This window comes from Ascaphus truei, chromosome 1 (assembly GCF_040206685.1).
Source record: "Ascaphus truei isolate aAscTru1 chromosome 1, aAscTru1.hap1, whole genome shotgun sequence".
Taxonomy (NCBI): domain Eukaryota; kingdom Metazoa; phylum Chordata; class Amphibia; order Anura; family Ascaphidae; genus Ascaphus; species Ascaphus truei.
The window spans coordinates 93016636-93044261 of NC_134483.1; the positions used below are offsets into that span (position 1 = coordinate 93016636).

The 27626-nt window shown below is 40.3% G+C and overlaps 1 protein-coding gene across 2 annotated transcripts; it reads right to left on the reverse strand.

The window, feature by feature from the left end:
• Positions 1-9375: 9375 nt before the first annotated feature.
• Positions 9376-25240, reverse strand: TMEM171 (transmembrane protein 171). Of its 2 annotated transcripts, none has more exons than XM_075591843.1 (4): positions 25143-25240; positions 21848-22550; positions 16153-16288; positions 9376-10687 (listed from the first exon to the last, which is right to left on the reverse strand). In XM_075591843.1, exons 2-4 carry the CDS (start codon positions 22476-22478, stop codon positions 10468-10470), a joined length of 987 nt encoding a protein of 328 aa, XP_075447958.1. In that variant the 5' UTR covers positions 22479-22550; positions 25143-25240; the 3' UTR covers positions 9376-10467. The 2 variants fall into 2 exon arrangements, with proteins under 2 accessions (XP_075447958.1, XP_075447965.1); XM_075591850.1 differs by having other exon boundaries at positions 25079-25202.
• Positions 25241-27626: the final 2386 nt, after the last annotated feature.

The following is a 27626-nucleotide window of genomic DNA, read 5'->3' on the forward strand; positions in this document are numbered from 1 at the left end:
ATTGTAAGCTCTCCAGGGCAGGGATTTCCTTTCCTATTGTCTTATTTTGTTTGTTGCACTTACTGAATTATAATTTCTTGTACAGTCTCTTTTTTTTAAACCGCTGAGCACATTGTGGGGGCTATATAAATAAAGACATACATATAGTTGTCATGTCCCGACTGCACCTACGTCAAAGATCTCTCCTTGTTACTCCAGGTAACTCCGTTTCCCAGGGCTAGTACCGGAGATGGAGGAAATTGGACTTGACAGAGATTCGTCACGGGGGGGAGAGGCAGCTACTGATCGAGGCGGCGGTGAGGTTCCAGCAGATCACTGCTTCATTGTCCTGTTTAAAGTTTTTATTCTTACATGCGCTTTGCCTGGGGAAACATTGTGAGTGTCCATTCTAATGTTTCCCATTGTTTTTTAAATTGTATAAAACTTTATTGGGATCGTCTGCACTATTGTCTGTTCCTTTTTTTTTTGGATTATCGGCTACCTCTTCTCTTTGAGCTTTTGGAGCTGTTGAAAAGGCAGATTTTGCAAGCAGAGTCTGCAGTCCATGCATCTGATGTGCCTTGTGTTGACGTGTACATAGTCTTGGGCAAATGTGAGTGTACATTTTCTCACTGTTCATATGTGACCAATCCGTGTGAAAACATATTGCACTATTTTGTGGTTTTATTCTTTTATTTCTCTGTCACTTGGATTCTGCACTCCCCAAAATGTAAAAGAAACTACAGCTGGGAAGAAGAACAGTTCTTAAGAAGAGGGTTTTTAGAGCTGCAAATATACAAATATCACTATTTTTTTATTGTTGATAAGAATACTTATGTAGCGGGGTACCCCTTGGCTACTATTCTACCCTATGGGTTGGCAATAAACCCTGATATTTACAGGTTTGCCAGCAGTTGGTATGGGGTTTTCCACTTCACCTTTGGTACTGCACTTGAGTGACAGCAGGGGGTGGCACATCCTGTTGTAGCTGGGACAACAGGGTGCCCGCATTCTGGCTGTACTTAAGGGCAGGACCACCCTAAATTTAGAGGTTATTCCTTCCCTCTGAGGAAGGCAGGTCACACATTTAGGAGCCCTGAGATTGGGGCCTACCCATGTGCTCTTCCCTACGGGGAGGAGCGAGTGTGGACCAATACCTCTGCCGCCGCTATGGAGGTGGGGAAGAGCTAGGACGGCTGCGGGTGCCCTTGGCCTGTAGTGACGGTCCAGGGACCATCTCCAGTGAGAGCTGATCTAAAGAGACTGCATCCGGCAGAAGTCTGCTGAGTAGCTGTTGTGTTACTGCAAAGGGTGTAGTAATAAACCATTGCTGTTTGCAATATACTTCCGGCCTGGTGTGTGATCTAACTGGGGGGAGAGATACAAGTTCTACCGTGGGAGATCATCTCCATATCCCTGAAGCCTACGGCAGATGTAGGCACTACACTGCTAAGTATTACGTGGGGTATGGACCCCAGAAGCCTGTTCCTGTGTCCCAACGTCACAGCGGACGACTCGGCCCTCTTGTTACCAGCATGTATGCACCACACATACACTCTGTACTGGCCCCGATCACAACGGCCCTGGGTGCAATCTCTGACCTCCTTGTCTATCATTTGAGTGGGTAGGAGGTTGCTCCCGAATGGTTGTGGTGGGATTCCATCAGCTCCTTTGTGTCCTGCGGTTCAAGTTGTCACACTAGTAATATACTAATTACATCTACAAATGTGGGACTCGTTGCCCTACGCTTCTGATTTATGAACCGCTGTGATTCTGACAGGTAAGAGAGGGGCAGTGTGCTTCAGCTTGAAACAGTTATTTCTATTTCAGCTTTACAAAAGGATTCTTGTTCCTGTTACATATGCAAAATAAAAAATATATGCTCCCTACATAAATAAATGTTCTTACAGTTTCAAAAATCCCATCTCCTCATTGAACACGTGACGATCAAAAAGGCAGAGAATACAATACTCCAAATTTCAGTCTAATTGGAGTCTTGCTGAAAATTATTGTAGATATAAATAATGTGACAACTTTAATTGCCATAAAATATTGTAGCAGTTAAACATTTTCTTCTGCCTTGGGCAATCAGGGTTTACCATATATGTAAAGGCTATTTATCTTAGGTTCCGTGAAAAAAAGAAGTGTTTACATATAAGCCCAATGCTACATCCAACATGACAGAAATACACAGTAAAATACTTACATATTCTCTTGAAATAGGGATATCTTGAAATTAGTTTAACCCTTTGGCCAAAGCGTTGTAAGCTTGCGAGCCTATTTCAAGAGAATATATAAGTATTTTACTGTGTATTTCTGTCATGTTGGATGTAGCATTGGGCGTCTCTGTCGTCTGTTGTATACATATGCCACGCTCAATAGCACTCCATTTTGATATATATATATATATATATATATATATATATATATATATATATATATATATATATATATATATATATATATATATATATATATATATATATATATATATATATATATATATATATATATATATATATATATTGTGGGGGCTCAGGGGTTCCCAAAAAGAGCTTGCTGGGGTTCTGTGTTTTGTTAACCCATTCTCAGCTGTTCCAGCTGGTGGAGTTTAGTGGCTCCTCCTTCCCAGGTTTTAAGCCCGCCCCTCCCCACTTCCCTAGTTTGCAGGTCCTTTCATTCTGCTGGATATAGACCCACTGTGGTCTTTCTCCCTCCTAATAGAGGTAAATGAGAATTTTAATCCTAATAGAGGTATATTAGTATTTTATCTGGTAGTGTTACGACTTGCGAACAGGTGTCTGCCTTGATGTGGCTCGCAAACTTACAACGCTTTGGCCAAAGGGTTCAACTAAATGACCCTATTTCAAGAGATTATATAAGTATTTTACTGTGTATTTCTGTCATGTTGGATGTAGCATTGGGCTTCTCTGTCGTCTGTTGTATACATATGCCACGCTCAATAGCACTCCATTTTGACACATATATACATATATATTTTGTGGGGGCTCAGGGGTTCCCAAAAAGAGCTTGCTGGGGTTCCGTGTTTTGTTTACATATAATTTATGCTTAACAAAGAGGGGTTTTTTTTTTTTTTGTCAAAACTCTTGCAGCGCCGGGCTGCAAAAAGGGGACAGTAGTTCAATGAACAGCAGGCATTGTTGCTTCTCTTTGTGACAAAATATTGTAATACGTTAAAAAAAAGTGTCCTACACAACTCTGTATTAAAAATGTCACTACATGTCGATCTTATTAAAAGCTATTGCTCTTGTATAAAGATCGGGCACTCACCATAACTAGAACATGAAAAAGACCTGCCCGGTGCACCGCTGGAACAGCGATATGTAGAACTATACTTGGAAGAAGGCGGCACTCACCTGGACTTAATCATATAGTGATAAATATTTATTGAATCGGATCAACATTTCTTTCCTCGGTTTGGACCTCTATCAAGAACATGGTTGATGCTTTTTAGTAAGTGAGAAATATGAGCATGTTTTGTTTTTTTAAACACATTCTCAATTGCTTGACACTGCAATAAGGCATTTTGTTTTGGAGTGCCAGGTTCAGAGCACGAGATGAAACGGTGAATTATAGATGACAATTTCTGCTCCAAATCTATTCATGCCAGAAATTTTACACTATAATGTTACAGGGAACGGTGCACTCACAGTATGTGGGAAATCTGCAAATGCAGAAACCCGCCAGTGGTCTTTCACAATGAAGGTTAATTTATTGGCAGTGATCGACGTTTCGGTCCGTTTGTGAACCTTTATCAAGATAATAAGCCCAAAATATAGCGTGCTATGTACTGTACTGTATACCCTCTCAGGGCGTCATTAAGAAAAAGGCACCAAAAAAAAAAAGGATTATGAGCAAAACACTGGCACATTTTATTAAATCACCCGATTTTAAAATCCATTTGATCAAACAGACCAGAATTAATATATCAGAAAAATAAAAACTTGACAAACATACTGGCACCAACTGAATTAAGAAAAATATAATAATCAAACATGGAATCAACAATGTTGGATCCCAATAAAACCACCAATACAGTATGTTTTAAATGTGGGAAAATGTACAACATGATATTTTTTTGATATAATAATAAAAAAAACAATGATTTTACTTCTAAAATAACAGGAAAGGACTAAAATGAAACCATTTAAGAATTGTGAAACACTATGTAGCATATTTATTGGAATGCCCATGCGGGCTCCAAAACATTTGAAGGTTCAAAACAACACATTAGAGAAAGATTTATGGAACACAAAAGAAATATTGAGAAATATTACCAACAGCATAATGTTTAAAAACACTTTTGATGCACACAATTATAACCCTAAAGGCAGGAAAGTCAAGGGCATTGAATGTGTATCCTTAGGACCTAAAGGAGGGAATAGAGTAATTAAATTATGTAAAAGAGAAACATATTGGATATATGAATTACAAACTTTAACTCCTAGAGGTTTAAATATCGATATTGACCTTGCAGCTTTCTTAAAATAAAAAAATTCCATTGGTTTTATCCTTATGTATGATGTTTTATCATCATAATATTGTTTATACATTCTTAATTCAGGAAATGTTTTTATATTGGTTTTATTTATTCCCCATGGCCAATATAATAATAATTATTTTTAAATTGTATATCTAATGAATATTTACATTAAAACATTCTTAAAATGTAAACATATTCCTTAATTTAAATAAATTAACTAATGTTGATATATTTTCAATATTTATTGAATATTAAGTAGATCTGTGATTAGATGGTTAACCAATTAGAGTGATCTTGTGATTTATCAATGATGCAATCATCCTTTTTACTTATATTCCTTTTTTGATCATTCTACTATATAAAGTCAATCATTTATTGTTAAAACTTAATTATTAATGTATTCATCTGGATCTTACAATAATCATATGCTATATTGTCTCTTAAACACACACAGGTTATTCATTTTTCAGTGTAGTTTTTATGCCAACTGAAGGATTAATTTGATCCAAGGTACTATATAAGGGACTGTGAAAGCTGTAACAAATATTACAATAAACATTCAGTTACCAAATGAGTTTATTCAGGTGCACACAGGAGAAAGCTTCTATAAAAAAAGCTCTCCAAAAGGTAATATAGTATAAGATACATTTATACCCTAAAAACTAAAGCATACGCCCCTTTATGAGGTGGCTTGTGCGTCATAAAAATAACGTAATTGTATAATAAATAAACAAAATTAATATATGTAAATCAGCAAAAATCATTATACCAGCTTCAGTAACCTTTCCTCTACACAAATTTACCTTTCAACCCCTGACCTTACACCTGCTATACAGACCAAAGTTTCTGAATGTCTCTCTGGAATATCATCCTGGATGGCCATCCGCCGACTTAAACTTAACATGGCAAAAACAGAGCTCCTTATACTTCCTCACAAATCTGTCCCTACTACCTCCTTCCACATTACTGTTGGAAATACGATCATTCACCCAGTAGCCCAAGCTTGCTGCCTAGGGGTCACACTCTATTCCTCTCTCACATTCTCCTCTCACATTCAAAACGTTTCTAAAACTTGTCGCTTTTCCCTCCGCAATATCACAAAGATACGCCCTTTCCTCTGTTACTTGACTGTTAAAACTCTGACTCAGGCCCTCATTCTCTCCCGTCTCGATTACTGCAACCTCCTGCTGTCCGGCCTTCCTGTCTCCCCTAAAATCCATCCTAAATGCTGCTGCCAGAATCACTGTACTCTTTCCTAAATCTGTCTCCGCGTCTCCCCTCCTGAAATCCCTCTCCTGGCTTCCGATCAAATCCCGCATTTCACACTCAATTCTCCTCCTCACTTTTAAAGCATTACACTCCTTCTGCCCCTCCCTACATTTCAGCCCTAATTTCTCGTTATGCACATCCCGACTTTTGCATTCTTCTCAAGGATGTCTTCTTTCTACCCCCTTTGTATCTAAAGCCCTCTCCCGCCTAAAACCTCTCACCGACTGCCCCGCACCTCTGGAATGCCCTTCCCCTCAATACCCGACTAGCACCCCCTCTATCCACCTTTAAGACCCACCTTAAGACACATTTGCTTAAAGAAGCATATGAATAGCACTGTGGATAATCCTGGACACGATACATAAAGCTTGGCCCCCTGCAGAATACTCTTAAAGAAAAGCCACCAACCACTGATGGACTCTTAATTCACAAAAATGATTAAGAACTATCACACAACTAGTGAGACCTTTTAGGTTTTATCTCTAATAAATGTATTGAGGAGATCTTATTGAATTTTTAGTACATTTTTTCCCCCCCAAAATATGCATGGATGGGGTGGCTGTGGGAGCCAGATATCATCACTATACCAAATAGTCAGTATGCCAAACAAACAAAAAGCAGGTTCATGCTCCAGCGGGAGAGAGACCTAGGTGCCACCTTGGAAATGGAAGACTGGTTGGATTGGACATCAGTGAAGCCACAGCCATAAGAATCGTCACTTAAGAAAACGCATATAAAATCCTCCCAACACTAGCATGTATCCACAGGTTATACACAGAGGCTTCCCCGGATTGGTTCAGGGCATGCGTGCAAATGTGTACACTCAAACATGTGGGAACGTCACAAAATAATGCTAATGTGGTCAGAGAAAAGTGAACTAATTTGGGCAACACTAGGAATCACGATGCGCCCAGACCCATGGACAGCACTTCATAACAGGCCCTATGCATACACTCCCCCACAGGACGTTTAATCTTATGAAGCCCAGTCACAGCTGCACGCTGCTGGGTGGCGACTCACAAGCTCTTTTATACATAGCTGCCCAAGTTTTATGATAATCTGGGATCCCTGGGTTAGATTTTTCCATGATCCGCCAATGGATAGACACAGCCCTAATATAATAAGGCTGCCCTTAGGCCTCATCAGCTAGGGCCCTTAATATGAATACATCTCTGGATATAGCAACGTGACAATCATGAAACCTCCACAAACATCAGTAAAGACAACAGCGAGAACCTACCACCACTCATACTCTCCCACAACAAAACCCGACAACCACGGTACATACATCCACAACGGTTTTATCCCATGCCCCCCATCCCAATTCCCTTCCGAAAGCAACACAATGCAAACTATAGACGCACTTTTAGACAACTGTGGTGTCAGATTGCAACAAATAAAAAGTGTGTCAGCCAGAGATAATGTATCCCCATGCCTACCCCCCACATCTTCCTTGCACTGTTAAATGTACGTGAAACAGTCTGCATAACAACCGGTGCTGCATGAAAACTATTCCCTCCCCCTCCCAATGTACTGTGTCAATCCTGTAAAGATATTGGTCAGAAATGTATTTCTAAAAAAAAAAAAAAAAAAAAACTATGTAACTGGTGGACTCCCACCCCCCGCCCTCCCCCATCCCACCTTTTCTACCCTTTCCCCCTCCCTGAAAAGCTTCAATTACATTTTTTTTTTTTACTTGCTTCTAAATACAAGTCACATACTTGTAGTTCATCACAAAGGAATAATACAAAAAGCCTTATGGGTTTACATTTTATTTCAAAAAGTTGAAGGGTAGTTTTATAACAATTTTTCTGACAGAAAACAAAGTTTGCCTCCATAATTCTTTTTAGAATTGTTGTTCCATAAATAAATATTTACTACCATCAATATTAACATTTATATACAATATTTACAATTAACATTTTAATATATATCTATGTTATATTATCCATATATAGATATGGATTTGCTCAAATAATTTAGTGGAGGTGTCTTGGCAGTAAATTAGACAGCAGAAACTTGGCACAGCAATCTCATTCATAGCTTTAACAAAATAAAATATTGAAATGCATCATCTATTGTTGCACCAATTTACAATCTACACAGCTAAGCGAGTCCATACTTTAACCTGTGGAGAAAAGTACATGTAATACTAGCCACTAAATGAACAAATATGATCTGAAAAACCTTATACAAAACTTGTCCCACCTTTCTGATTGCAAAACAAACATTGTAATTGATTTTTAGACATTTACTTGCAAATACATAAAACACTATCCAGATACCAGACATACAGGATATACTTGTTACGGATATGGATCTTATGGGCTTAGATCAGGGGGGCTATACATCGATTCTCTACAGGTTGTAAACCTGTGGTCCCTTAACTTTAAAATGCTATTTGATAACTTTCAGCCTTACAACTTTTAAATCTAGAAAAGGGACATGTAGGCCTCTCACTACATTAAGTTTCCTGGCATGGTCTTGCATACATTGTCCTAGAGCAGTGATCACGAACTCGTCCTCAAGAACCCCCAAAAGGTCAGGTTTCAAGTAAAAAATATCCCTGCTTTAGTCAAAATGATTGAGCTGTAGCAGGGATATCCTTAAAACCTGACCTATTGGGGGTTCTTGAGCACTAGAGTTGGGAACCAATGGCCTAGAGCATTGATGGGCAACAGGCAGCCCTTAACTGCTGTCAGACCCAGCAACCCTTCCCTTTCCCCCCGGTGCAGAGGGTGCAAGGTCATTGCTTCATCAGATCTTTGCTACTCCCCCGCTCCCACAGCTGCTTGATGACCGTGCAGTAATGAGCACTACCCCGCTCCTGGATGATTTAGTGTGCGAAGAGGAGCAGGGCTGGCTTCATCAGCGCTCCTCCATTAAGCAGCTGACCAGAGAGAGAGAGAAGCTCCTACATGGGTCAGTAACGTCTCTTTTCCATGTGCGAGGGGAGAGAAGGGCTATACGATCCCTTTTGAGACCTCAAGGGCCGCACTTGCAGCACTGTAAGGATCTCATGTTGCCCACTACTGGCCGAGAGTAAAACTTAGTTAAAAATAGAGTTAATATTGCACCCGGTAAAATAAAAATAAGGTGCCGTTACCACAATTTTATGACTGAAGCAATCAACATTAGGGTAAAATTTTACCAGATGCCATGTTTTAAGGTGACTTGGGATGCGGTTATTAACTCCACTACTAAATACGAGTCAATTACCACAATACAATGTGGGAGAGGAGTAAAACATTTCTACCATATGGTTTCTATACCAAACAGAGAAGCCCACCGCTCAAAGAAAATAAAATGTGGCTTAAGAGGGTGCACCCAAGGGAAAGTAGGGGATAACAAGGGTACCAACAAGGGGGATGAGTAGGAAAAGTCTGGTGCAAAACCACTAAAAAAAAAAAAAAAAGAGGCCACTATAGTTCTAGCTATAATGGGATCTAGTTACCCCTCAGACCGAATATGGGACTTTTCCTCTCCTACTATCATAGGGTTTCAGAATATAAATTGCAAACCCTATATTAGAAAATAGATGAACCCCTTTGATGCCTGTGACTTACAACATATGCCACAGGCATCAAATGAGTTAATATTTAACAAACCACATCTGCCTACCCCCCCCCCCCCCCCCCCGCCAACCCCCAATGCCTTACTAACTGCTAAGGCAAAGAGCCTAATCGTATTGGTTGCTTCGCCACGCATTTCCATCCATTTCTGATGACATCACATTTTTGTAAACCAGGGGGAGCTTAGTTGGCAAATTTTGTGAGGTCATCATAAATTAAGAGAATCGCATGGTAAAGCAACCAATATGTTAGAGTCACATGGTAGAACAACAAATTACACTGATCCTTTGGACAGCCATAGCCAGTGCAAAAAGGATACTGCTGTCACAGAAGTCCCAAAGTCCCGAAGTCCCAAAGATTGAAGTCGGAAAGAAGAAAAGTAGAAAAGATAAGAAATACTCGAGAGGAAGAATATTTTATCAATGCAGGATCAAGGGCTTCAGGTCAAGTTTAGGATCCCCATTGCATGGATGGGGCTGAATTACAAAGAAACCAAAGGGCATTTACATTACAAATAAACCAAAGGGCCTGGATTTACATTTTATGGATTTAAATGTTGCCTGTTCCTGCTTTAAAATAAAACCATGTAGGTTTAGATCTTGTTTATGTATATAATGGCCTTCATATACATAGGTATATAAAAAAAAATTGCTGAACTTTGACTTGTATCAAAATTAGTAAAATTGCTATATTTACATATTTTGGTGACATTCCCCACACAAAAAAATAACTTTATTTTATTTTTAGCGGTACCTAGTTGATAACTTGCACCTTAAAAATAAAGATTTTTTGGAGACTATAATACAGCATTATTGGGCTAACAAAATGTTATGACTCCAGCCCATTGTTTTAAGTACATACTGCTCATTTCAAGCACTGACTCGCATCCATGTGGAACTTGCTTTAATATACAAGTGCATCCCACTGGCAGTAGCCAGTGGTATATGACAGGAGAAATGGTAAATGGTAAATGGCTCAATAACTTACAGAGATGCTAAAAATACATTTCTGCTACAGTTTATCTTGCAAAAACCGCACAGGTGAGATCTGACATTTGCTTTTATTATAAAAAAATAAAACAGCTTTTAATACATTGTAAAATATAATTTTATAAAATAAATGATTATGTATGCATTATATCACTTAACGAGGAAGACCGGGTAAAGATGCAGGTGAAGGTGACAATGATGATGGTGATGAAGTGGAGGCCGGATCAGGCACATAAGTTTCTTTTTCTTCATATTTCGGAGGTGGATCAGATGAAAAATATGCATTGGCATTAGCCTCGGAAGATTGACTTGGTAAAGAAATAGTGTATATGGATTCCCGATCTCGAACACCGTCTTGACCATTAAAACATGTCCTGCAAGGAGAAATTAAAGTCACAGACATTGATGCATCAAGTCCTATGATGCCTTAAAGTAAATCCCAAAACACAATCAAAATATCAACCAGGTGAGAAGAATTGTAAAGCTGATAATGAATAATGATAATGAATAAATGGGACAATAAAATATACTTAAAATACATGTGTATGTGTAGTAAAAATATGCAAAGAAGTGCAAAACTTAAAAATATATATATTTAATACACACACAATGAGCGAAACACAAAAGAAAGTGTGGTATAATTAGGTCCAAACGGGACTTGTGCTTAAATAGAAATTTATAAGGAAGGTCCACAAAAATCATCACAATAGCCATCCAGGAAGAAATCAATGGCAAGACTGGTGCTACCAAAGAGAAAGGGCCTTTTTTCAAATCATAACCTCAAAAAGAATCAAGGAAGCACATGCCATTGTGAAATTTGTATTTACCAACATTATACAAGAATCAGATGGCTTCCCATAACTCTAGAATTACATTTAATATCCTAGTAACGACTTGCAAAAGTCTCAATGATGCTGCCCCCCCCCCTCTTACATCTCAGCCCTCATCCCCAATATATGCTGTACATGCCTGAACGCCCCCTACATTCTGTCCATGACATCCACCTTTCCTCCGACCTTATTTCCTCATCTCGCAAGACTTCTCCTGTGCTGCCCCTTTTCTCTGGAATTCCCTATTACATACCATCAGACTTTCCCCCAGCTTTCAGATGTTTAAAAACTCCCAGAAAAAAACCCCACCTTTCCAAGGAAGCCTACTCGCCTTACCTCTCACATTCAACTCCTCTCCAGCCCCATTGGGACCAGCTGTGTGGCAGGATCAATCTCCATCCAAAACCTTAATGGCTTCAGCTGTCAGACCGGACCATATTCTAACCTGTGCCACACCTTATCCTACAATGAGCAGCCACCTTACCTTCTTGTTTCAACATTGTCCCTCATTCCCTCTAGATTGTAAAATCTCACGACCAGGGCCCTCATTACCTCTTTCTAGCTGTTACTGCATGTTTGTCCTCATGTATATTACAAAAACCGTTACTTGCAAAACACCGTACCCAATTGTACTGCGCTGCGCAATATGTTGGTACTTCACAAATGAACAATAATCATGTAGTGGAAGTATTGGCTGGCTGCTGGAACTAACTGCGTGTGAAAGTCCTCTGTGTGCAGTGTCTGTCCTCCCTTCCCCGAGGGTCTGTGTATGTATCAAATGTTTGACAGACATACATAGGCACACACGTATCTTGCTTTTCCTTTAAATACATTTATTTGCATTGCAACAATTGGGTAGTTAAAGAGCTTCCCTCTGCTCACCAACTATGAGCCAAGTTCCAAAAAACTGTGTGGTGCTCAGAGAATCCTAGACTGATTAGTTGAATTTTTTTTGAAGATATTAGTGCATGGTACCTGTCCGGTAACTGATGTAGAATATATAACAGATAAGTATGCTAACTCACACACCTAACTGGAATGATCCCACATGCTTCAGTGAAGATGCCAACACAGACTTGTGCCAGAAGAATGGCGTGTATATAATGAGGATCGGGTTCAGAATAATATCAGTGTGGATATATTGTGTGACTCACGTGACCTTTTGGAGTCCAAAATAGAAATCCTGATGTGCAATCCGCTGAAGGTAGAACTGGAAATAACAAGAAAAAAACGGAGCACTAACCAATGCAAGAAAACAGAGAGATGCGTATCCCAATAGTGCTAAAAAAAAAAATAGCACATTTATTGGACCATGGAAAAAAGGCTATAAGCCCAAACCAACATGTTTCAAGCCCTTAAGGGCTCTATGCTTGAAACATGTTGGTTTGGGCTTATAGCCTTTATTACATAATCCAATAAATTTGCTATTTTTTTAAGCACTATTGGGATATGCATCTCTCTGTTCTCTTGCATTGGGTAGTGCTCCATTTTTTCTCCTGGTTATTTCCACTAACTATGAGCATTTACTTCTGAAGTGGCGTGAGGGGCGTCAAGTGATTGGCGGTCTGGACGTGCGTGTTGTCATCGCTCTGGAACGCAGAAGTGGAGACCCGCTGTGAAGGGAGGACCGACACTGCACACAGAACTTCCATACGCAATTGGTTCCAGAAGCCAGATTGTATTTCCACTGCATGCACTTCTGATTCTTAATTTGTGCGAATGCATTCACTTGCCTTTTTTTTTATAGATGGTCAGTAAACGCAGATTTCACAACGGCATGAGCTTTCTTTTTCTGATTCTTTTTGAGGTTCCTATGATGCATACTTTATAAAGCCGTTGCCTACCTGACTTTTACTCAGAATATATATTATGCTAGTATCTTACCCTCTGAGCAGTTAGTGTTTATTTTTATGTTTAGTATTAAAAATAATTGTTTTCTCAGTCTACGCTGCACTCGACTCTTCTATGCAGGGATTCATGGTCCCTTTAAACGTATATGCATCAATTTGTATCCAAATAATTTGTCACTTTTGTTCATCTATTTCAAATTGACATTTTGAATGTATACCTGACATGCCTGCAAACTATTTCCATTCCTTAAGGTATTAAAAGTTATACCCCTACTCACTCTCTGCTCAGGCCAATCTTCTCCCTATATCTAGTGTCACTTACAGCAGTGTCAACTACAATGCTTCACTCACATGCTACACCCTCTATGGAACCCCCAGTCAGGGCCGGCTTGATGACAGTGCCATGGGCAAAGATGGACCGAGCCCTGCGATTACAGGGACCCCACGCTATTCCCCACAGCAATTAAACGGATTGTTGGGGGAGAGCGTGGGGCCTCTAATACTCCAACCTTCACCGGCGGCATCTCATTCTGTAGGGTCCCTCAGCATGGCGACACGACAAGAAAGGGCATCGTGTTACGAAGACAATGGGACACCATGTTGCTAAAACAATGGGACGCCCTGTGACACCTTGTTGACATTTGACGTTGCGGCGCCATGATGACGGAACGCTGAGGAGATGTCACAGGTATGAGTCCCCGCACTTGCCCCTGCACCAATCCCCGCAAACATCCCAGACAGCCCTGCTTCTCAATATCTGCCAAGCACATTCTCTCTCCAACTTCAAAACCCACAAAGTATTTAAATAGTCCTTGTATCCACTACTCGCTATAGCATGCCCTTATACCCACTATACACTCACTGTAGTCACAACCCATCTGACCTATCTTTCATCACTGTAAAGTCCACAAGACCCTAGAACAGCCACAAGGTAGGCTGATAGTATTGGGCCCACGATCAATGAGGGTCTCTGAATATGTAGACCTGTTTCTGCAGCGATTTTAACAGATCTCCCTCTCTCCGTCAAACATTTGCTCGGTTTAATACATTAATACAATATATAAATTGGCAAAATATGTTCAAAACTATCCAACATTAGGATGGTTTATGTGTTATGAAACATTTTTTTCTCCAATTATAGAAATTCTTCAATTGAAGAGAACTTTTTTAAGGGTTATCTGTTTTCTTTTGACAGACATTTGTTTTTATGTTTGATGGGACATGTGGTCTCCAGGAGGCACAGGTCCACCACGGCCCTGTTTGTCCTTCGTAGGCTAACCAACTAATGGTGTGGTGGGAGGCAGCCCATACCTTTGGAGATCAGAATCTTTTTTGTATAGATTTATTGATATGCTTATTAGGAATGGTACTAAAGCAGTCCGGTTATAAAATTTGTGGCATTGATCAATGATAATAAATAAAATTTGAACTTTATTCATTAATTTGGTTTCCATTAGTTTTCTGGATGTCAACTTTTATATTGGTTCTGATCATTGCATTCATTCTGATAAATCCTAACGTACGGAACAGTTTCATCAAACAAGCTGGGTACCGGTCTGCTCTGAGTAGAGGTATCCCAGTCAGTTAATGCCTCAGAGTTAGGAGGAATTGATCAGACTGGGATACCTTTATTCTCAGATCAGAAATACTTTGGCATAGATTTAAAGACCGTGGACATGCTGATTGGATGTTCCGTATAGCTTATGAAAGGGCAAAAAAAAACGCAAGGAGCTTATTGTTAGCAGACATAAAGGTGACAAGAAAATATATTTTTGTTATTAAATCATTAAGCTAAAGTAAACTTTGTAATCAATTGCACAATTAGGAGTGTTGAATTTAGGACTACATGCAATATTAATAAACATTTATAAATGTTGAGTTTATATTGAGTTTTAGAAACTATAATTTCAGATAAGTGTAAATGCATCCAGAGAGCTGCTACCACTGGCAAGTTGGCATCATGCCATCATGTCTTTCAGTCCACTCTTAAGAATAACAATTGGTTATCTGCCTATGGTATGGATGGATGGATGGATGGATGGATGGATGTGGGGGACAGAAATGCAAATGTTGCAGTTATGTTAAGTCCAAAAAGTGTTTTTCCTAGTACAGTAACGGGACTTCTCCATCGTCCATAAAACAATTCATACATCGCAACACCAGCAGAGGTGGTAATTTGCTTACTTGCAAATGTGAGATACAATGTATCTGGCACTCAACCAGAGTGCATTTGGGAACAAATTATTCACATTGAAAACTGTGACATAAGATTTCCAGTATTATAATCCTACATGGATGCAGGTTTGTCATTCTTTAACCCTTTAAGGTATTAAAGTATTACTTCCAATGGGAGGGGTTGTCACAGGTTTAATGAATTGTGCAAGAGTACATGATTTTCATCCTACTGACTAGGTTACTGTTATGATTAAACAAAGGCTGTACTGTTTTAAGGCCGGGGGTATATATACTTCAGGTTTTTTTTCGTTTCTGATCTAGCTTTTGATAAAGCGCTCTGGTGGACAGTGCGAAAGGATCAGACTTTCTCACCTGTGCATATTCCTCTCTGAAGTTGGCTATGCTTTTAATGAAGATTATTAAGCATTGAAGATTTTAATGATTGAGGAGTTGAGAACAGCGAGTGATGTCATTACCTATTGATATTTCTGATGTAGGGACCCCGGCAGGGAAGATCACAGTGTTGGACTGCCACTTGGATCCATGATAGCAGGGAGAGATAGATTACATACTGGGTGTGTGTATATATTTATTTATTTTTCAGGAAGGATCGCCTCATTATGTTTTTTTGTGTCTCCCTACATGCCAATTAGATTATAATTTATTGAGGTAAGGGACTCTTCTCCAAATGTTACATTTATATCTTAATACTCTGACCTGTCTGCATTATTATATTCCTTGCATTGGTATTGAAATGTTTGTAAACACGGGAAAGTGTTCCATTCCTGGTGATCACTATTACTAATAGAAACATAAATTAAAATGTATATGTTCGACCTACTGGTTCTTTGAACTTCTACAGTGTTGTCATGCAGTGAGACAACTTCTACGTTCTAGGTTTGATCAAGGTACAAGAACTTGCAACATACTTTGTGATATAGTTGCTTAGGACCAAAAAAAGATATAGGTCAACCTTTGTGTTACCTTATATTAAAAATACTGTTATAGGAAGGTGGATTATCACTCCTAGACAAAGCACTGCCGCCATTACTTGCTGCCGGTGATAATGGATCAGCAAAATAGGGAGGTGGAGGTGGTGGGAATATTATGACTGCATCACCTGGAAAGGAAGAAAAGAACCAACATGTAAATTCTGGAGTTCTCATATGCACAGAGATCAAAATATGTTGCAGATTACTATGGGTGTTGCTTACATTTTGGGGAACATTAGCTTAAAATCTATTGTAAAATTTCCCACAGAATATAAACTAACTGGCAGAGTTTAAAGGTTGGGTACCTAGAAACATGGGACACCAATCAGGTAAGGAGAGGTATCACCAAATTAATTCTGTAATACAAGTTCATGCTGTAAGATAAGGGACACATTCAGATCCTTTATATACATGTAGTGTTACAAAACAATGTGTACCTTGTGAATGTGCATTTGAAGATTGTCAGAATATCCCAACATAAACAAAAGCAGGACAAATCAACACAAAATATGATTTTTCGCTTGGCATCAAGTACTCAAAAAAAGCTTCAGCATTAAAAACGGTCAACCTCATCAAGTAGCTGAAGTATACAAAACGAGAAACAAATCCCCAGCGCAAGATGAATTCGTATAATGATACCAATCCCAGTGCTGTAATAAGAACCAGTTCCAAATACTGAGTGCAGATCCCAATTTCTCAATTCAATTGATGAAATTCCTAGGGGGGGGGGAATTTTTTTTTTTTTTAAAGGAGAGAAAGACCATTGTGCAGTACTCCCATTCAGCAGAAACCTCTGCACGGTTTAAATGCATACTTACAGCATGCACAAGGATCAAAAGGCAGTGGATATAAACTGTTCTTTTATCACGATCATGTAACTGGATCCACGAATCCCCCGCAGTTCCCAACACGATCTCCAATGCTGTCCCTCACACCGTTTTCAGCATTGTTTACCCATAAATAATTGGACATTTCCCCTGAGGAAGTGACACACCAAGTCACGAAACGTGTAGGGCAGAGCCTATTCTGTCTATCAGTACTGAGGTGGAACCTCTGACGAGGTAGTGATGTCATTGGGGGAGGAGTCTGGAGGAGTCGCAGCCGCGAGGAGAGGAGCAAGGCCTCGTTCAGGGTGCCAGAGGCAGGAGTTGGAGGGCGGGCGTTCGTGTGTGCGAGCGGCAGTCTGCTGGGCGATGTGTGCACATCATCCCCAGCAGACTTTTTCAGGAGTTGAGGAGGCGGGGAGGGAGGCGGGGCTACAGACAGCAGCTTAAGGATCGGTGTTGCCGTCTTGAAATCATTCTCAAGAATGATTTCATTGGCTGCCGAGGTCCCAGTGACGCTGCTGCAGCTTCAAAAAACGACTTGTGTTTATTGAAACTGTAGCCAGCATCAACTCCGTACTTCGGAGACAGGGCAGCTGCTACCCTGACAACCACAATTAAATTTAAATACATTGTGTCGGACGGCCGCTCGCACATCAGCACGCCCTCCCTCCGTAGCCAGCACCCTGAACGAGGCCCAAGACGCCAACCCCTGCTACCAGATGCCAAGCTCCAGGAACTCAGGCTGCGGACGGCAACATTGTATTGAGCGGCACTAAGGCCTGACACATTGCAAGTGTATTTCTTTGGTCTTGCGCTTTTTATTAAATTGTCCCCACTGGACCACGCTATGTTTGTCTCATTTATTTATGGGTAAACATTGCTGAAAACGGTGTGAGGGACAGCATTGGAGATCGTGTTGGGACCTGTGGGGGATTCGTGGATCCAGTTGCATGACCGTGATAAAAGAACAGTTTATATCCACTGCCTTTTGATCCTTGTGCATGCTGTTAGTAGGCATTTAAACCGGGCAGAGGTTTCTGCTGAATGGGAGTACTGCACAATGGTCTATTTTCGTTTTTCAATAGGAATTTCATCAATTGAAGTGACAAATTGGGATCTGCACTCAGTATTTGGAGCTGGTTCTTATTACAGCACTAGGACTGGTATCATCATACAAATTCATCTTGCGCTGGGGATTTGATTCTCGTTTTGCATCTGTTGTAACAAGTTCTTGGGAAGACTTGTATATCTTTTCCCCTTGGCTGCCTTCCTATCTGAGGGTTAACACCAATCAAGTAATCACCATTCACCTATCACTAATTGGTATACAGTATATTGCACATGACACCGAGTGATCACAGGCATTCAAGTTAGGATCATAGTTTGCACACTAATGCATTAGGCACTATCACCTCACAGGTTCATTTTTAGGAAAAAGCGCTTTTTTGTATGCCACTAGTTAGTAGTGTTGTTAAGTAGCTGAAGTAGTTAGTGTTGAAGTAGCTTTAATGAAATATACAGGGAACCACCTATGAATGCTATAAACAAGGGACAGGTCACCAACAGCGGTAGCACAAAGTGTGTTTGCAGCTAAACTTTGAATAAAGAATGTGGCACAATAAACAATGTAATCGCTGCAGAGAAGGAAGTAACATTTTCCAGGACATATCCTGAACAGACAGGTAGAAACAGGCTGCAAAACATTGGAAGCCCAGCTGTGAAACTGAAGTACAAATGATTCTTATCTTTTTGGGGGTATTTGCTCCTTTACTATATGTTTAAGCAAAAAAAAAAAAAAAAATAACCTGGGGAAGCAGTTTCACAAAACCAGTAAAAACTAAAATGCAACAATTTGTTCATGTAAACCAGTGTCTTTAAAAATATATTAAAAAAAAAAAAAAAAAAAAAATCAACCTTAAAGTGAACCTTTTACTTATTTATGCCCAGTGAAATATGAACGTGTTGCTTTTACCCGGTCCAGATAAATATATACTTATCAGACATCCGTTTTGCTCATGTTTGCATCATAAAGGAGAATTAATGGAATTTGCCAATGCACCTGTATTTAGAAATCGACCGGTTTATTTTTTTCACCCGAATCTATGATGAACAAACAGGACACTTGAAAACAAGAGGAACTGTCAATGTATTTTTTCCTGGTAAAATATTTTATTAAATAAATTAAATAACAGTCTCTAATCACAAAAGAGACTAGTTAAAAACTTCCAAAAACTACCACGGAAAAATATTATATATATGTATATATTTTTTAAATCAGTTAAGTAACCGTTGTGTTATATTTTTTATTTACTGTTTTTAAAAGGTGCCAATCACTTGCACACGACACTTCCTTGGTCATTCGTACACATTGATCCTAGATCAGATGGTCATTTTAATGGTTAATTTAAAAATCAGGAAAATTGAATCAGTGGCATTACTAGATTGTCTAGGTGATCGATATTCATACAAGTAAAATTACTACTATTGTTTTTAAGTTACAGTGGCGGCCGCCTTTAGCGTCGTGTGGCCGTTTCGGCGCAACTCTGAAAACCGCGGGCAGATGCAGTATTTGATGCGGCATGTTCCGGTATTTAAAGCTGCGGCCGCGTGCATTGTATTAGCGCTGTCTCGGCATGAATGCGGCATGAACGCGGTGAAGTGCGTGGCATTCGAAAAAAATACCCAAACAAAATCGGAGATGTTGGAGAATAAAAGGGGCCGTGACAGTAATACAACAAACGTGTCAACATTGTAAGCAGGTACATGTTCTATCAAGGCTCACTTCACCAAGAACAAAAATGGCAAAGTTTTAGACTATGGAAGGGACACGAGCCATGGGACGTTGCATGGTTTGTGCTAGAGCAGTAGATGTGTAGATTAGGTCTAACCCCTCTGTTTGTTTGTTTTTAATTCTCCAAAACGGATTCCACAAGAAAAGTGAGTTGAGTCCAGCTACACTGATAATGCAAGTCTTTCTTTCAGTTTTACTTTTCAATATATACGAATGCCAATGCAAACCACCATTGTTCCAGTAACAAAGTGAACAAACAGCGGTGAAAGAGTTATGTTTTCAATCTTTGTTTCCTTGTGTGTGTCTGAAAGGGGTTATGGTCAAGACGTTCGTCCTATGCAATTAAAGAAGGTCTTCAAAATTGCTTACATACTGTACATCCTTTTTTTAAAGGTGCAATCCAATGTAGCAAACTAGAAGGAAAACCCTTTATAAATAATTTACCAGTCTAATTGGCTTACCTATATATATGCAGCCCTGCTAATAGCAGTTGGGAAATTAATACGATTAATTACTTAGGCGCCCCGTGTAATGGGAACGTGTTTTCTGTACCCAGTCCTCAGAGAAAATAAAGATAGATGGGATGTGGGAGAGGGCTGTAGCCATGCAAGCACTTTAACACTCAACATAAAATACATTTTAAAAAAAAACAAACAAAAAAGTAGTAGCCAGAGTAAACCAAACTTAGGCCTCGTCCAGGGTGTCGCTGAGCGGGCGCGCTGGCCGCAATGAAACACATTGCAGCAATGTGTGTGGCCAGTGTGAGTGAGCGCCTGCACGGCACTTAGCTGCTTGCAGAGGCAAGTAAATTTGAATATGCCGCTCGCTGGTGTCACGTGAGTGGTTCGCCCAATGAGGGTGAACCAGCTCTGTGATGTCATGGCCGCACCCCCCGAAATGCGCCCCCCCCCCCGTGCTCGTATATAGTTGGCCACAAATTGCCTGGCCGAGCATGTGACATCACCGCACACGAGCGCACTCGCTCCCTGCAGCCTTAAGTCTCCACGCTCCATATTTACATACCAACTTCAAAAAAAATGATTTAAATATACAAATGAAATACACATGTGGAGTGTGCAATCCGATTAAGTATTCCTTTTAGGTATCATCAATGTCATTTTCTGGAACAAGATACCAAACAAGAGAATCTTCCATTTCACTTCCAGGCGAGAAACCAAAACGAATGTCGCAAACTACTTGGTTAAACAATCAAAATAGGTTTACTTCCAAAACAAACTTTGGACTCATAAAACAAGCATAATAAAACAGGTATAAATTATAATCATTCAAGATTGTCATCAAGTTCCACAAATACCATTAAGAGATAAAAAAAAAAAACCGACATCAATTAAATGGTGAACAATATAACATAACCTGGTTTAAGAAGCAAACCAAATTATGTCAAATCTAGAAGATTCAATAGTTCTGCGTTCTACCATGCAAGTTATTACATGGGAACTGAGCTTTTATTTGTACTCAACATCAATATATACTCTACAACAGGGTGGTCCAAGCTCAGTACTTAAAGGTCACCAACAGGTTTTCAGGACAATACATACCCAAGCCAGTTGCTCTAGGGATACTTAGTTTTAGGTTACATTGATAATTAGGTGCTAATTAAATACATCTAGAAAACCTAAGGTGGGACACGTGGACATCACTTGAACCATTATGATCTAGAACAGGTGTTCTGAAGCTTTTCCATATCGCTGATCAATTCAATGTTCATATGCGTTTGCAGGACCTCCATACGTACACCTACAGTAAATCTGTTCATTTAAACATTATTTTCGCACAACATTTTTAAAAGCACTAGACCTACATCTGTGTTCCTACACGCGCTCTAACATAGAGTTTCTTGGGGAGTAGCAAGTTACAAAAAAAGTTGCAAATACATTAAAAAAAAATTTTTTTTTTAAATAAATAAAATAAAATCAGCCTTTTGTACCGATAGAAAATGCACAAACTGCAGAAAATGGCTGACTGAAGTGAATTTTGAAAGGCCACAGTGTATTTTGGGACGAACCATTTAGTCATGCAGTAAGAAATAAAAAATGATTTATACTCACCCACTGTAATGTGCAAGGGCTCTTCTGTACGTAACTGCTGCTCGTCATCAATAGAGGATTCAGGACTTTCATTAAAGTTATGACTTTTCTTAATATGAGCCACCACGAAGAAACACAACCCAACCAGGATAATCAAAGGTCCCATTATTTGCAGAGAAAGGAAGCCACAATTTCTGTACTCTGTGCTGGTGCCATTCACATTTGGGTTTTGCCACCCTGAACTGCACCCAGGCACCCAAACACCCAATATGCTAAGAAGTATTCCACTTGTTACAAACAAGAAGCCAAATATGAGAAACTGGATAAACTGGCGGCTCTCACCACAGAGAAAGAAGCTGTCTGGGTTAACTTGGTTTCCTTCTAATTGTCGTCTTCTGAGCTCCAGTCTGGCTCTAGATCTTGCCAACAAGACAAAACACAGCCCTATTACAGCGAGGGCAGGCCCTGCTACTTTATAGGATAAGCTACAACTGGAGAAGCTATCAGACGGGCAAGACTGGAACCCAAAGATGGAAAGGAGAAATCCAGCACAGAACAGCACCACACCAAAAACAAAAAGGAGGAATATAAATATGCTGGCACGTCCAGGACGCTCAGATCCAAAGGGGAACGAAAAGAGGGGTGGTTGCATTTTAAAAGGGGAAGTTGAATGTCAATGCAAACTTATTTCTTCTGTGGTCTGAAAAGGAAGGTGCAGTAATACCTAGAAGAAGAAACAAAAATTAAGTTTTAAAATAAAGCTACAATAAAGTTTCCTTTCACAATGTAATTATTGCCATGTCACAATCCACATCAAAGAATAAAATGACACCACTTTACAGTAAATAGTGTATCATGGGAAGAAATATGTTAAAATGCCCCTCTGTGAATCTTCTCAAATGTTGTTGTAACTTTTCCTTGGTTGTTGCAGTAGATGTGAGCGCCTACTCACAAAGGGGGAGGGGGTGAAAGGCAGGTGTTCTACATTTGTTACAATCTATTTGCGCTCATTTACAGGCCCTGTGAAATTCATATTAAAAAAATAAATTATCTTCAGCTTTTAGCTGTTTGACCAATGATGGTAATGAAATACTTAATGAGATTGGGTAAACAAAAACCTCAAAAGCATTTGGTTAAAAAGAAATTCTTATACCGATTGAAATGTATTTCTTTTATAATGCAAATTATATTTAACTCAAAAACATAACCCCTGCTATTTCTTTCCTTTCATTCTAAATAGGAGTGTCATTTTTAGTAGGGTTTTTTCCTACGGTAGCTCAAGTGCTTGCCCTTGCATCATAATTGCATAGGTAATGCGCTACAGCAAAACTATTGATAAATACTCATCTATGGACCATTGTATTTTGTGACCGTTACTTTCCCTCAGTCCCATTTAAAAGGGCCATTTGCTTCAGTGTTGACCCTTGATCCTCCCAGTGTGAAAACAGGTCAAACCACAGAGATCAAATCCATAATAAACAAAAATTGTTTAATTTCTCGGTGCTAAGCCATTACCTAATTTATGCAAAACATTGATAAATTGGTTGTTTTCAGACTATTCCTAAAAATTTTTTTTAAAGAAACCAATTGTTTTAATATTGAGAAAAAAATCACAACCTATTTACTTTATTAATATTGCATTAAGAGTTGTTGAATCAAAGCATGGACTTGCAGTAATGAGGTGTGATGTCATTAGAAAATGTGGATAAGAGTATTTTAATCACCTGTGCTTTTTTCACAAAAAGAAAACTTCTATGCTACCAGACTACTGTAGCATTGCAAAGAAGCAAACAGCAACCACTATACACACACAACTTATTTTATTTCGTCTGCAAACCTATATATTTGCAAAGTTTTTATCGAATACTGACTTTCTACAAAGGGTTTCTCCTTTTACAATATACATCTAGCATATGCCATTCCTACCCTGCTACGGGTGGCACAATCTCATAATCCCACAAAGCAGTGTTCCTGGCTACTCCAGCAGGGAAGGGCTTAACAGCACCTGTCTCAACTAAAATCATACAACCCTGGTAAGGTAAGCATCTAGAAATAAGTAGTAATGCTGCACATTAAAGCAGGAAAACATGAAAAATCATAAATACATACATATAGACACACACACTTTAAATAAATCAGTTCTGTCGTTTTAGATAGTGTGTGTTTTTTTTTTTTTTAACTCCTGCCATTTTTTTTAATGTACTGATCATCCTATGGTTGCTTTGCCCTTTGGAAACAAAGTATCACAAACCGATCTGTGTTCCAAACAGCAGACTAACAATGTGTTACACTTTTCACCTGTAGCATTTCACAGACTGTAGCACAAAGTTAGGTGGCCATTTCGTTAGCCACACAATTAGGATTTTTCCAGATATATAACAGGAGCGCCAAAAGATTGCCAGTTTCGGTAGGAATGTAGAATTATACATTGTCACATGCTTTACATGTACGAATAAAAAGAGGGGTAGTACTGCTGCTTCAAGCCGCTGCTTCTGCTTAGCGTGTGTACAAAGTATGGAGATAAGAATATTACATATACGGCTTTCATATATTCAGGAATATAGTATTGCTGCTTTAACATAATACATTATTTAGATACTATTTTGCAAGGTCTCAGGTATATTTATGCTAAAAGAACAAACAGGATTAGTCATTCATATGTTCCAATATAAAAGGAGTGCTGTTGTACTTGTGCATACTGTACCATCAAACAGCCACAACTAAAACAGCACATCAACCAAGGATGAAAACCAGGGAGTTTTATTGTACCATTCTTTCTTTCTTTACAAACCTGCACTACTAATGTTTTGATATGCAGTATATGAAGAGGATCACCCCTTAACATTTCTCAAAACAAAAATATTGCAAACACTGTAAAAACACAGCACAAAAATGACCTGCTTGTAACTTGTTGGGTCTCCTGAAATGAGGCACAGTACAACTACATTGTAATAGCTCTTCCACCTGTGGCCATAATAATTGATAAAGGTGCTTATATGGCTACTAGTGCTGGTCACTGCAAGCACCTCCCGTCTTACCTGAACTTGGGGGGGCCCTTGTGCCCTTACCTGAGCTGGGGGGAGGGGTACCCCTATGCCCTTAGCTGAGCTGGGGGGACACCTCTGTCCTTACCTGAGGGGAGGGTGACCCCCTGTGTCCTTACCTGAGCTGGGGTAGGGGTCCTTACCTGAGGGGAGGGTGACCCCGTGTCCTTACCTGAGACGGGGGGAGGGGGGGCCCCTGTGTGCTTACCTGAGCTGGGGGAGGGTGACCCCCTGTGTCCTTATCTGAGCTGGGGGACCCCCTGTGTCCTTACCTGAGCTGGGAGCCCTGTACCTTGAGCCAGTAACTGCAGGGAGCTCCTGTCACATACACAGAGTCAGCACAGGGCGTGTGTGCGAGGCGCGCCCCTCTCTGCCTTATCACAACTCCCCACCTCACCCCGACCAATAGCACAGACAGGTGAGTGTAGAAATAATGATATGTACATACACACCTGGGTGGTGCTGCCTAATAAAACTAAAAAGCCAAAGCAAGCAGCACTCAGGGCTGTGTTGTGGGTTTTTCTGAGCACCGCCTTTTTGCTACTTCAAAGCTTTCACTCAGCACAGAAAGGGACAGCAATGCATTAACAAAGGGCCCCGTGCAGTGACCCCCGACTTAAAGGGTTAATACAAATGCAAGTGTATGGCATTGAGAGTTGTTGTTTTCTAAAGGAGCAGGAAATACCCGACAGCAGCATCCGCGTGAATGTGTCGCGATACAAAAGCATTGAGATTGTAATCAAATATGTGCATTTGAATGGGATAATTATATGTTGAGTCCGCTTGCATTACAGTCTACGGGGCCATTCCCCAGCCTGCGAGTTACACTTCAGACATATGCACATGGGGCGAGTTGCATACACAGTGTGCACTTTCAGTACGCGGATCAGCGTTTCCCCCAGGTCTCTTTTTATTGGTATAGCGCTAGTGTATTTGGGGGACACAGCTCTGATACTGCAGGGACGGGACACTCGTGTCAGGAGGACTCCGGGAGCGCGCGCTGATACTGTGAGCTCGCGCCACCCTGAGCCCCGGGAGGTGACGTCACGGGCGGTGAGCTTGGAACGCCTTGACCTTGAGCAGCCCTGGATTCCTCTGGCGCTTTATGAAGGTGCATGGCAGCCAAGGTGTGCATTTTAAAACTGTCTTCCTGTGCATTATTTAAGCACATTTCGCAAAATCAATCTTGTTATTCAACCCTGAGTGAATAAATTGCATGTCATTTTTTTGGTGGTCCCAAACAATGTCAAATGAAAGCTGCTGTAGTTGGTTGGGAGAAGTATAAGGCTACGCTTATAGTGGCGGTGACGTCAGATTATGGTCGCTGGAAAAATCAAATTGAGATGAGTTGCAGCGATCCCGACCCAGCCGTCGCGCCGTCCTTACTATAAGCGACAGCGGCAATGCATTTGTTTTAACGCGACGTCGCTGTCGCCGGCACTATAAGCGCAGCCTTAGGCTAAGTCCCCGCTGGTGCTGAGCGCGCTCATGCTTGGAGAGCACTCCAAGCATGAGCGCCGGGTGTCCTGCTTGTGCGCTCGGTGGATGGGGGGGGGGGAGGCATTGCGGTTAGTTGAGCGTGCGGGTAAGTATAAGTTTTTTGTTTATCTAAGCGCCGATCGCGGGTGAGCGTGTGCCCGCGCACGAGCGCCGCACGTACCGCGTGAGCGGGGACTTACATATATCTATATATGTAAGTAGTCGCCCGCTCAGCGCTAGCGGGGACTTACCCTAAAGCACATTTAGAGCAAGCAATCTTTCCGGCTGGGACGCAAGAGACTCCCATTTTGATTCTCCTATGCATTCAGCACAAGAATGTAGTGCAGTGTTAAAGCTCATTACGCGACCTGTTCAATGCATGCATCAGGCTTTTCTTATGTGTGCCAAAAACGAGGTGAAGTCCTCTTTGTTAAGTGTGAAGAAGCAGCTCTGAAAAAAAAAAAAAATGGATATGTAAATGTCTCTGACCGAAATGCCAATTGGTATGCAAATGAGCAGTGGTTTAAAATTAAGTATTCGTCTATTATTGTTTTCTCTGATTTAATGGCTACATTTACGACAGATTCCTTTATATATTAGATACATGTATGTATGTATGTATGTATGTCTTTATTTATATAGCGCCATTAGTGTACATAGCGCTTCACATTAGTACTACACGTGACAATCATATAAATAACAGATAATACAAATAACAGATCATGGGAATAAGTGCTTCAGTCATAAAAGTAACATTCCGGAAGAGGAGTCCCTTCTCCGGGGAGCTTACAATCTAATTGGTGGGGAGAATGTACAGAGACAGTAGGAGGGCATTCAGCCAAGTGCATCTGCAGGGGGCCAAGCTTTATGTATCGTGTATAGTATTAGCCACGGTGCTACTCATATGCTTCTTTAAGCAAGTGTTTCTTAAGGTGGGTCTTAAAGGTGGATAGAGAGGGTGCTAGTCGGGTACTGAGGGGAAGGGCATTCCAGAGGTGTGGGGCAGAAAGTGAGAAAGGTTTAAGGTGGGAGAGGGCATTAGATACAAAGGGGGTAGAGAGAAGACATCCTTGAGCAGAAAGCAAGAGTCGGGAGGGTGCATAGCGAGAAATTAGGGCTGAGATGTAAGTAGGAGCAGAAGAGTGGAAAGCTTTAAAAGTGAGGAGGAGAATTGAGTGCGAGATGCGGGATTTGATAGGAAGCCAGGAGAGTGATTTTAGCAGGGGAGACGCTGAGACAGGTTTCGGAAATAGTAGAGTGATTCTGGCAGCAGCGTT

Bases quoted from the DNA above. Each gene is read 5' to 3' on its own strand.
- TMEM171 (XM_075591843.1), bottom strand. From the start codon at position 22,478: ATGCAACCACCCCTCTTTTCGTTCCCCTTTGGATCTGAGCGTCCTGGA. The intron at 16,289-21,847 runs GTGAGTATAAAT...CTTCCTTTCCAG, and splicing joins GCCCTTGCACATTACAGTGG to GTGATGCAGTCATAATATTC. The intron at 10,688-16,152 runs GTAACACAAAGG...TTCTCCTTGCAG, and splicing joins AACAGTATTTTTAATATAAG to GACATGTTTTAATGGTCAAG.